We start from the raw sequence: 12,604 nt of genomic DNA, 5'->3' as shown, positions 1-12,604 counted from the left end.
TACAGCTCTCCTGAGTGCCAAAAAAGCCAGCCAGGAACAAAACTCACATCATGGTGGAAATTTCTGGCATTGTGTGCACCACACTCTGCGGTGTGGTTGCTCGTGGCAGGCACAGAAGGTGACCATCTAGAGGTAAATAGAGTCACTTGCTGCTTCGGCAGGGACACTGTCTGAGAATTTTATCTTCAGACTGTTGTGTGGATGGCAGTGTCCTCACACAAACCTTGACAGCAGAGCCTACTTGCTTAGAGACCATCACTGTATGCACTCTGCAGTTCGCTGAAACTTCATTGTGTCCTGTTAATAATGTACCGCTGGTCTCTTTCCTGTGTCAGCTTTTGATGGACTGATTTTGACAAGGCCTAGACCAGTAGAGTGAGGTAGGGATCCATGATCAGGAGGGTTATTCCCACATGGGGGATTGATTGGTCTAGCCCTCAGAATCCACAACAGATGTCTGCTGCACACATAATGGTGCCTTAGGTTGCCGGGCAGCCTTTCTGCGTTACCATAGGTTAGGCTTTTCTGTACCAGTCACTTCAACATGCCATGTTCTTCTTATGTTCAGAACACCAGCATTATGCTAAGGAAGGGGGAGGGAGCTATGAAAGAGTTGGAGGTGTTTTTTTTTCCCTTCCTAATATATATATTTCCCTTTTTGTTGCCCCCCCCCCTTTTTATTGTTGTAGTTATTATTGCTGTTGTTGTCATTGTTGTTGGATAGGACAGAGAGAAATGGAGAGAGGAGAGGAAGACGGGAGAGAAAGACACTTGCAGACCTGCTTCACTGCTTGTGATGTGGGGAGCCGGGGGCTTGAACTGGGATCCTTACACCGGTCCTTGCGCCATGTGTGCTTAACCTACTGCGCTACCGTCCGACTCCCTTCTTCCTGTTTCTTTTTTTTATTATTATTCCCTTTTGTTGCCCTTGTTGTTTTATTGTTGTAGTTATTATTGTTGTTGTCGTCGTTGTTGGATAGGACAGAGAGAAATGGAGAGAGGAGGGGAAGACGGGGAGAGAAAGACAGACACCTGCAGACCTGCTTCACCACCTGTGAAGCGACTCCCCTGCAGGTGGGGACCCGGGTTTCGAACCGGGATCCTTATGCCGGTCCTTGTGCTTTGCGCCACCTGCGCTTAACCTGTTTCTTAAGAGTAGGCATTTCCAGACAGATGACTGGAGAATTACACATCAGGACCCTAAATTGAATTACTTATATCAGATATCCATATTCTAGATAATCTCTAATTTAAAATCTGGATTTTAAAAATCAGACATTCATTGGTTTTTGCTAATACAGCACATAATTATAGTGCTTAGCATATAGAAACAGACCTTTGAGATTAAGAATAGAGACTTGGGGGAAGTGGTGGTGGTGGGGTGGTCATGGCCTGGTGGCTGGCAGAGTCTCAGGGAAAGGACGTAAATTGAGGGCGGAAGTGTTTGCAGACAGCTATTACAGAGAGCTGAGAAACTGTGCCGCGAGGGCAGCTGCACCGTGAACTGTTAGTCTCCCAGTAAAGCCGCTGTAGGGGAGAAAGGGGCAAAGAGTGGAGGTAAGACTCAATTGCTTGGATTGCAGTCTTGAGTCTGCCACTTGCTAGTCTCGGTTATCTATCCTGTGAAGTGTTCGCACAACTCATTTTCCTCACTTGTACAGTGGAGATGAATGTTAAGAGAGCCAGTACAGGTAGGGCACTTAAACACACATTTAGCATTTGTTCACTTACTGTCACCATGTCACCAGAGTTGATGCTGGGACTTGGTGCTGGCATTATGAATCTACCACTTTTGGCAGATTTTTTTTCTTTTTTCTATATTTTATTTGGACAGAGAAATTGAGAGGGGAGGGGGAAGTTAGAAAGGGAGAGAGAAAGATACCTGCAGACCTGCCTTGTCGGTGGGGAGTGGGGGCTCAAACCCACTTAACTGGGTGCGCTGCTGCACATTTAGGTTTTTTTTTTTTTTTTTCCTCCAGGGTTATTGCTGGGTCTCGCCACTAATCCATTGTTCCTGGAGGCTGTTTTCCTTCCCCCCTTTTGTCGCCCTTTGTTATTGATGTTGTTTTTGTTGTATAGGACAGAGAGAAATCTAGAGAGGAGGAGAGAAAGATAGACACCTGCAGACCTGCTTCACCACCTGGAATCAACCATCCTGGTAGGTGGGGAGCCGGGGCCTCGAAGCAGGATGTTTCCGCCTGTCCTTGCGCTTTGTGCCGTGAGCACTTACCCGCTGCGCTACCGCCCGCCCCCCCCCCCCCCCCATTTAGCTTTAATGCTCCTTGAGTTCTTATTGATTCTTTGAACATCTGGGAACAGTGTTTGATAATCGTCTCTAAGAGTTCCTGCCCTTGTGGAACTTAGAGCCGTGGAGGTAGGAAGGGAAAGAAAGCAGCTGTAGTACAAGCCCAAACCAGTGTGTTTAGTAGAGCAGAGGAATGAGGGGGGGGTCAGTAGGGGGGGAATCAAAGGAATTTGGCCTAACAGCTTTCTTTGTTGGAGTGACAGTTTGTTAGAATTTAAAAATGGATTAAGCACACGTGGTCCAAAGCGCAAGGACCGGGCAGAAGGATCCCGGTTCGATTCCCCCGGCTCCCCACCTGCAGGGGAGTCACTTCACAGGTGGTGAAGCAGGTCTGCAGGTGTCTGTCTTTCTCTCCCCCTCTCTGTCTTCCCCTCCTCTCTCCATTTCTCTCTGTCCTGTCCAACAACAATAACTAGAACAATAATATAAGGGCAACAAAAGCATAAGTAAATATTAGAAAAAGAATTTAAAAATGTCTGTTGTCAGTGATAATGACCGTAGATGCTCTTCCTGAGAAGATACAGTAGACCCCCTCATTGGCTCTGAGATAGCTACGCCCGCATGCATGTGTTGAGGAAACAAGCGGGCCAGCCGGACTTCCTGTCTGCAAATAATTTAGGGTCTGAAATGCTCTAAGGTTTAGTCTTTGAAACAGCTTCCTCCATTTTTCCTTCTCTTACTTTGCCACCAAGGAAATCTTGAGTTTAAGTGGTTGTGGAAGAAAGGAGGGGAAGGAGTGTTTCTTGAGAGCCATTATTGTCATCTTTATGTTAACCAAAGCATGTGCCTATGTGACTTCCTTCCTGGCCCGATTTTTATGTTACATTTTGAGAGGCATCAATAAAGCTCTCCACCATCCACTGTGTTCCAATGGTTTGCATCTTTGTTGCTCTCATAAGATGTCAGGAATTGATCCCAGCCACCTCCCATTCTCCAGAATAAGCATATATTTGTAGAGAATTAGGGTGTAAATTTTTCTTTGGGGGGGTGCCTCCCCGCCCCCATTTGTAAAGGAAATAAGGTTGAATGAAATAAGTGGCTGTTGGCATGTAATCTCCACTAGGGGGTACTGTGGACTGTAAAAACTAAAATTACTCCTCAACTAATGTTTGTTTCGTCGTGAAGTTGTTTTGCTTGAATTGATTTTTGTCCCTGCAAAATTCTAACGTTGCTGTCATTGTTTTTGAACAAAATCCCGTGTCTACTGAAAATAGTAATGCTTATATACATTCTTGTTTTGGTGTTTTCATTTTGTATCGGATTCTTACGGAGGAAAAGAGTAGTTTCTCTGCCAAATTTGACTGTGAAATAAGTTGCTCTTGGTGACCTGTAAATAGCACAGCTGTAACAGGACTGCCTTGTATTTCACTGCCATATATGGTAACTGCTAGTCCTATGCCGCTGCTGTTGGTCAGACGGTATGTTTCTAGTTCACACTTTTTGTTTTTTTGTTGTTGTTGTTGTTTTTAAGTCAGCTAGGTGGTTCTCTGATCTTTTTTTCTTTTTTCCTTCAGGGTTATCTCTGGGGCTCGAATCCACTGCTCCTGGAGGCCAACCCCCCGCCCCATTTTTGTTGCCCTTGTTGATATTATTGTTGGTATTGCTGCTGTTGTTGGATGGGGGGGGCGGGGGAGAAGGATACCTGCAGACCTGCTTCACTGCTTGTGAAGTCCCCCCCCCCCCCCCCAAGCAGGCGGGGAACCAGGGGCTGGAACTGGAATCCTTATGCTGGTCCTTGTGCTTCCCACCATGTGTACTTAACCCGCTGTACTACCGCCCGGCCTTGTTCACACTGCTCTTTGAAGACAGCGTGACTAAAAGTGAAATATATCTAGTTTTTACACTGACTGCATGTTGAAGTGATACAAATTAAAATAGTGCCATAGTAGTCCTGATGGTGGTGCAGTAGATAAAGTGTTGGACTTTCAAGTGTGAGGTTGGGAGTTCAATTCCCAGCAGCACATGTACCAGAATAATACGGTTCTTTCTTTCTCTCTGCCTGTCATTCTTCATGAACAAGTAAATAAAATCTTTTCAAAAAGAATACTACTCATATTATTTAGAATGGTACTTTTAGGATGTTGTAGATTAAATAAAATTTCAAGGCAGCCTGGAAGATGGGTAAAGTGACAGATTCTCAAGCATAAGGTCTTGAGGTTGATTCCTGACGTCACCTTTATTTGAGTGATGTTCTAGTTATCTCTTTCTTCACACATTAATAAAGAACTAAAGGTGAGCTGGGGAATTAGCCCAGTTGGTAGAGCACTGCATATTTGTGCCTCGGATTCCCAGTCTAGCCCTTGATACGGCATGTTTCAGAGTAATTAATGCTCACTGCCCTCTTTGCCTCATGTGGAAACTTCACTCATAGGTAATAAAATGAATTAAATTTTAAAAAACAGGAACTTAAATATTAATACTGTTTTTACCATTTTTTAAAAATTTCTGATGTGGCTACTAGAAAAATTAAAACTAGTTATGTCTTGAGGCAAGACTGGTACTGTTACAGAGGAAAGCACTCATTGGCCATTTTTATCATAAGGGGCAGTGGTAATGATAGTGAGGAAATTGAGCTCAGTTTTGACTGTAACCCCAGCTGGAGTACGTAGTTCTGTTGCGTTCCTAGAATTCACTGTGCTAGCAAAATCTTGCAGCTAAAAAAAAATAATAATAGTAAAACAAGCAGAACTTGTAGAAAAAGTGTAGTAGCATTCAATAAGGTCCTTGTAATATTTTTAAAAAATTCTTATTTACATATAGGTGAGCTTGTACAAACTCTCCAGTGGTTTATAATTGTGTATTTAGTGAAGAATTCACTTTCTTTAAAAAAAAATACTTATTTCGTGGTCCAGGAAGTGGCACAGTGGATAAAGCATTGGATTTTCAACCATGAGGTCCTGAGTTCGATCCTTGGCAGCACATGTACCATAGTGATGTCTGGTTCTTTCTCTCTCATCTCTCTCATGAATGAATAAATAAATTCTTTAAAAAATAGTTTGACATTATAAAAAACATTTATTTCGTAGAGATAGAAATTGAGAGGGGAAAGAAGATAGAGAAGGGAGAGAGAGAAAGAGTGACACTTGGTTCACTGCTTGTAAAGCTTCCTAGCTACAGGCGGGAAGTGGTGGATCGAACCTAGGTCCTTAACCATTGTAACATAGGTGTTCAACAGGCTGCACCACCACTTGGCTCCTGAATTGACTTGGTTACTATAGATTACTGTGTTACTTCATTAATACTGTATTGCTGAACCATTATTTATTAGTAATCCGTCGCTGCAGTTACTGTATTAGTAATGCAACCAGACAGATAAATCTAGTTGTATGCTTCAGAAAACACTTAAGTGTGTTTGTGTGTGTGTGCGCGCGCGCGCATGCGCGCGCATGCATGCCTCTAGGGTTATTGTTGGGGCTCGGTGCCTGCACTACGAATCCACTGCTCCTGAAGGCCAATTTTTCCCATCTTGTTGCCCTTGTTATCGTTGCCATTGCTGCTGCTGCTGTTGGATAGGACAGAGAGAAATCAAGAGGAGGGGAAGACAGAGGGAGAGAAAGATAGACACCTGCAGACCTGCTTCACCGCCAAATGTTGGAAAAAGAACCAGAAAGCTAGATCATGGATGAGAGTAGCTCCCTAGTATGGGTAAGAGGTATAAATATTGACTGCAAACCCCATCGATTTGATCTGATCTGGGGCCCATATTCAGCTTAGGAGCCTATGTGACCTCTGCATCCCTGTAGGTCTGAGCTCACATTCTGTGGTCATCAGCAGCAAGGTTCCAAGCTGTCCCAATATCAGGACCCATCTTCCTCAGGTGTAGCATAGAGTATGTTGTCCAACTCCCTTCGGAGGATGGAACATTCTCTACCGTTGTGGATCCAAGTTGAGGGCAAGGTCCTATGGGGGCCCACAGAGGGGTCTGTTTTGTTGTTCCTGATAGAGATGCCCGGTAACAATAGAGAGAGGGATTTATTTGAGGTCTAGGCCCATCATGTCTGTTTGGGAATCTCAGGACTCCCCGAATAGGCCCCCAGGAATTACTTCTAAATAAGTAGAATCAGGATATGTAACCAGTAGTTATTCTGTTTTCTTTAATAAAGGAACACTCTAATAAATAAACTTGAGATTTGTTGTTGTGCTTTGCTATTACCTTACTTTCCTTTTTAAAAGTTATTATTTATTTTCTCTTTTACCAGAGCACTGCTCAGCTCCGGCTTATGGTGTTGCAGGGGATTGAACTATCACTTATTTTCCCTTTTGTTGCCCTTGTTTTTTATTGTTGTTGTAGTTATTATTGTTGTTGATGTCATTGTTGGATAGGACAGAGAGAAATGGAGAGAGGAAGGGAAGACGGGGAGAGAAAGACACCTGCTGACCTGCATCACCGCCTGTGAAGTAACCCCCCTTGCAGGTGGGGAGCCGGGGGCTCAAACCGGGATCCGTACGCCAATCCTTACGCTTTGCGCCACCTGCGCTTAACCTGCTACGCTACTGCCCGACCACTGGGCACGAAGTGATTTTGTGAGATTATGTTGTCTCCTCCACCCCAAAATTATTAAATGCGGTGCTGGGGAAAAGGTTTCAAGTATGGTACCACCACTGAGCAACTTCCCTGGCCCCAGTTTTTCCCTTGTTTCTTTGAGAAAGACAGAGGAGAGAGGAGAAAGCTGATACTGTCCACAGTGCTCCTGAGGTTCTGGGGCTTGAACCCGTGGCCTCACACACAAGTTATGTGCTCTGCTGGCCGAGATATCTCCCAGACGTTGGCCTTTTGTTTTTTAAGTTTTATTTATTACTTGTGAAAGAGCACCAGAGAGCATCACTCAGGCATGTGTGATACTGGGAACTGAATTCGTGACCTCATGCTTGAGAGTCCGGTGCTTTCTCTCCTGATACTGTGCCACCTCCCAGGCTGCACTGCTTGCTTTCTTTTGAAAAATATTTTAATTTTATATTTATTTGTGGATAGAGATAGAAATTGAGAGGGAAAAGGGAAAGAAAATGACACCTGCAGCACTGCTTCACCAGTTATAAAGCTTCCTTCCCCCAGCAGGTGGGGAGCAGGGACTTGAACCTGGGTCATTGTCATGGCAGCTAATTTGTGCTCTACCAGACGTGCCGTCTCTCACCCCCACTGCCTTCTTTATTAGTTGTAATGTCTCTCCCCCTTTATTGGGGGATTCATGTTTTTCATTTGACTGAATGCAATAGTTTGTACATGCATAACATTCCTCAATTTTCCACATAACAATACAACCCCCCTAGGTCCTCTGTCATCCTTCCGGGACCTGTACTCGCCACCCCCACCCCCCGACTTTGACTTGAGTGCCGTATGGCTCTGTCTCTATATGTCTCTATATAATGTGATCTGTTGAGCTTTTCAGTGTTACCTCACTAACTCTTTTGAGTAACTGCTGTGTAGATTTCAGACAGGCTCAGTAAATCACTTGTTTGAAACTACTGTGTGAAGTCACACACAGTTGAATTTGAAGCTGGTTTATTTCTAGGTTTGGGCCGGGTGGTGGCGCACCTGGTTGAGTGCACAGGTTACAGCACGCAAGGACTCGGGTTTGAGCCCCCAGTCCCCACCTGCAGGGGGGAGGCTTTGCGAGTGGTGCAGCCGGCTGCAGAGGCCTCTCCCTGCCACCCCTTCCCTCTCGGTTTCTGACGGTCTCTGTCCAGTAAGTAAAGATAATAAAAATATTAAAGAGAAAAAGATCATACTTTATTGACTAGAAGGTGTTTCATAGTTAACCACGTGTGACTAGTAGCAGTAAGGATTTTGTTTTCTATCCATTTAAGCCAACTACTGTGGTTAAAAATTATTGATTGATTTTTAACCAGAGCACTGCTCAGCTCTGGCTTACAGTGGTGCGGGGGATTGAACCTGGGACTTTGGATCCTCAAGTATGAGAGTCATTTTGCATAACCATTATGCTGTCCACCCCCACCTGTGGGTAAAAAGTTTTAATGCTAGTTTCTGAAACGTTGCTTTTGAAGTTTATCCTTCTGGTAATTTATGCTGTAGTTTTGGATGTCAGCTGCTATGTAGTTTCAGGCATCTGTTCATTCTTTCCATTAGAACCTGAAAGTATGTAAAAAATAGATAATATATATACACATATATATAAAATATATCATATATATATATATATATATATATATATATATATATATATATATATATATATATATCTCCAGGGTTATCACTGGGGCTCAGTGCCTGCACTGCTCCTGGAGGCCATTTTCCCCATTTTGTTGCCATTGTTGTTATTATTGTTGTTGTCATTGCTGTATAGGACAGAGAAATTGAGTGAGAGAGAGAGGAGAGAAAGATAGACACCTATAGACCTGCTTTGCTGCCTGTGAAGGGGACCCCCCCCTCAGGTGGAGAGCCGGGGGCTCAAGTTATACTTATGCCGGACTGTGCGCCATGTGCACTTAACCCGCTGCGCTACCACCCGACCCCCTGTAAGATCCTATTTCAACCCCCACTAGGTCCTCCTCTGCCATCATGTTCTGGGATCTAAACCCTACCCCAACCTCAGAATCTTTTACTTTGGTACATTACTCAAAGTTATTTTCTTCCCTTTCTGGGGGAACCTGTAGCAGAATTGGCTAAGTTCTACCAAAAGGTGGGAAACTGACCATATAAGAGAGAGAAGTAATGCTAGAGCATTGTTCCTCAGTACCTACATTGTTGTTAAAAATTCGGAGTCTCTAGCCGGCCGGGCTAGCTTGCTTCACGGCGGGTAACAGAGACGCGGAGACAACGGCTGGGCAGGACAGCTGTATTTCTTTATTCAGGAACCACGATTCATAAACTAAGACAAACTAATCACCAAACAGAACTCTGCTGTCTCTTTGCGGCGGCGCAAGCACTCTCCCTTACTCTGGAACTCAATGTAAAGCATACAACACTACGTAGAGGTAACAGCTAGCCATTTCAATTTGCACAAAGTCGTAAGGACACAGGACCCATGGAAACAAAGTGCAGGTGGGCACACAGTGCCCCTGTGGAACTTAGGGAGGCTGTTTCCTCAGTCGTCAGCCCAAAGTGAGCATGGAAACAGAGAAGGAATATACTGCATTTAGGAGAGGAGAATGGTATAAAAGAAAACTAACAATATGATTGTTTGGGAGTAGCTGAGTTACCCTTTGAGGCTGTCAATTTATTATACTAGATTATAATAGCAGCGTTGTCTCCGCTAATTTTATGACAACAAATTGATAGGTATTTATAATGAAAAAGTAGATGTAAGTCGCTACTAGCTTGTACTCACATGCTATTAGCTAATTGTTATTTAGGTGGTCTTTGAGTTTTGTATAATTTTACTGGCCAAATGAAAACATGAAGACATCAGGAATTTTTTTCGGTCCAATTCCAGGAGATGAACCTTTTTAAAGAATTTTCCTATTTAATAGTGAAATGACATCAGTTTTACAAATGTGTTGTGTTTCTTCTGTTGTAGGAAACCCAGCGTTTGCTGGCCGAACCTGTTCCTGGTATTAAAGCAGAACCAGATGAGAGCAACGCCCGCTATTTTCATGTGGTCATTGCTGGCCCTCAGGATTCCCCCTTTGAGGGAGGGACTTTTAAACTTGAACTATTTCTTCCGGAAGAATACCCAATGGCAGCCCCTAAAGTACGTTTCATGACCAAAATTTATCATCCTAATGTAGACAAGTTGGGAAGAATATGTTTAGATATTTTGAAAGGTAAGTGATATGTTATTAAGATTTCTTCTCTTATTCTTAAGCACTTCATATTGAAAATCTAAACATTACAATTTTGCTTTTTTATAAAGACATTAGGAGGGAGTGAAGGCAGGGAAATGCAGCACTTCCGGGGCTGTTTTTCAGGCTTAATCATTCCGGGCCTATTGCTTTCATAGATAAATGGTCCCCAGCACTGCAGATCCGCACAGTTCTGCTATCGATCCAGGCTTTGTTAAGTGCTCCCAACCCAGACGATCCACTAGCAAATGACGTAGCGGAGCAGTGGAAGACGAACGAAGCCCAAGCCATAGAGACAGGTATCTGATGCGCCCTTCACACCACCTCCACTTATAAAACACGTCTCTGCTGTGTGTTTTCTTTTTAAGAAAAAAAATGTATTAAAAAAATAAATCAGAGCTTCATGAAAAAAAAAAACATTTAAGGAGAGAGATACAGAGAAGGGGGGGCGAAGGAAGAGAGACTGGAGCACTACTTAGCGCTGGCTTATGATGGTACTGAGGATTGAACCTGGGACCTCAGAACCTTAGGCATGAAAGGCTTCTGTGTAACTACTGTGCTATTTCCCCAGCCCTTTCTTGCCTTTTTTTTTTTTTTAAATCTGTTTTATTTTAATGTGACGAGAGAGAGATATAGAGATCAGAACACTGATCAGCTCTGGTTTATAGGTGGTGCCGGGGGTTGAACCTGGGATCTTTGTTATCTTCCTTGCTTCTTAATAAATGCCTTTTAATAGAAACCCAAGCTTTGCCACTTGATAAAAGTGTGCTTGTGTGTGGAAGAGTTTGAAATAGGTAAGCATCTTCATGCTACAGAATTGACTGAAGAGCGTTATCTAATCTACAAGGCAGTCATCTTTTCATCCTGTTGAACTGGTAGAACGTCTGGATTCTATTGAAATGCTTTTTCAGTCATTACACATAGAAACAGTCATTCAGCCCTGATCCAATTTGTACAGATTTTTAGATAACACAGAACTGAGTAAAATCAGGGCCAGTGAGTGACTCACCTGGTTAAGAACACACTAAAATGTGCAAGGACCCAGGTTCAAGCTCCTGGTCTGGGGGGGAATGCTTTGCTAGTGGTGAATTAGGGCTGCAGGTGTCTTTTTGTCTCTCTCCCAATCTCCTCCCTTCTCCAATTGCTCTGTCTCTATCCAATAATAGATATAAGAATAAATATAAGTTAAGAAATCTAAGTAAAATAATAATTGCATGTTTGTTTTTGTCTACAGCTAGAGCATGGACTAGGCTATATGCCATGAATAATATTTAAATGGATCTGATCATCACATGTGCATCACTTCTCCTGTTCTGCCAAGACTTCTTCGGTTTTTTTTTTTTTTTTTTTTTTTTTTTTTTTTTTGCATTTAATGGACAGTCTTAGACACATTACAAAATAAAAAAAAGCCCAGATATCTTCAGTCCTTTGGTGATTAAATACACATTAGCAAATCTGTGTCTTGTCCTGATTCACTGTTAAGCATGAACAGAGGCTAGAAGCATCACCTGGATTGTTGCGAAACGTTTAAGAGCAGTGGTCCCTCTCTGCTTTTACTCATTTCCCCATCATGGTTTAAGTATAAGGCACTGTGAATGAAGGTAGTCGTCAGGGTTAGCTGCAGGGGGTGTTTTTTTATTTTTATTTTTTCCTTTGAGGAGGGATGTTTTATATTTTACAGGCTCCTTCCTCCTACTTTATGGTAATCTAATTGCATTGGTTAAAGCAGCTACCCAGTTCTTTAGAATATGCTCTCTAGCCAAGTCTAACTTTTCTTTAGACACTGTAGATGGACAAGCTTTATTGTTTGAACCAAAATGGGAACATTAAGCAAACATCACAGCCCTCACTAATAACATTGTGACTTTGCTGTCAAGTGTAGAATCCTCCCTTCAAGAAAAAGCTTGTGACCATTTTGTATGGCTTGTCTGGGAACTTCTGTAAATCCTTTAAGTTTTAGTAAAATATTTTTTGTTATTCTACTTTGCCTTTGTACAGTTTATTCTACTTGTTCTGTCTATCTCACTTTTCCAACGTGACAATCGTATTTAAAACTTAAAACTGAAGGGCCATTGTTTTGATCTTTACCGTCTGACAAATTGAATGGGAAGAGGCAGATTTTGCCAGTTTCTTTTCACTGGTACAGGCTTGTGTTACAATGCCACTGAATGGAGTATTTATAAGCTGACCCTGAGTGAATCTGACACTTTTTAATGTAGAACTTTGGAGTAAATGTTTGTGTGCTGTCTGATTAGTTAGATGATCATTGCTCTCATGCAACAATGTTTGGAAATCACTGAACAGGAGAGTCACACCGAAGCAGCAGTTTTGACTGACTGTGTAGGACACGCACCACATTTGTATCTGACATTTGGGTTACAGCCTTTCTCTTAGTTCTCGTCTGGAAGATATTATATATATATATGAGTGTGTGTGTGAGTGTGTGTGACTTTGGAGCCTCAGACATAAGAGTCTGTTCGAATAACCATGATGCCATCCCCCCCCCCCCCCCCCCGTTTGAAAACCGTGTGTCCGTTGGCTGTGTGTTATCAGGAAATA

The 12,604-nt window shown here is 42.9% G+C and overlaps 1 protein-coding gene across 1 annotated transcript in view; it reads left to right on the top strand.

Moving 5' to 3' along the window:
* UBE2N (ubiquitin conjugating enzyme E2 N) overlaps nt 1-12,027 on the top strand; it is a 33,999-nt gene extending 21,972 nt beyond the window's left edge. Inside the window, exons 2-4 of the mRNA XM_007523206.3 lie at nt 9,781-10,027; nt 10,204-10,344; nt 11,280-12,027. Coding sequence (XP_007523268.1) covers nt 9,781-10,027; nt 10,204-10,344; nt 11,280-11,320 — 429 coding nt within the window. The 3' untranslated portion in view covers nt 11,321-12,027. The remainder of the gene's footprint in view (nt 1-9,780; nt 10,028-10,203; nt 10,345-11,279) is intronic.
* Nucleotides 12,028-12,604: the final 577 nt, after the last annotated feature.

This window comes from Erinaceus europaeus, chromosome 7, assembly GCF_950295315.1.
Source record: "Erinaceus europaeus chromosome 7, mEriEur2.1, whole genome shotgun sequence".
NCBI lineage: Eukaryota > Metazoa > Chordata > Mammalia > Eulipotyphla > Erinaceidae > Erinaceus > Erinaceus europaeus.
The sequence above is the reverse complement of the archived record's forward strand: the minus strand, read 5'-3'. Positions and strand labels throughout refer to the sequence as shown.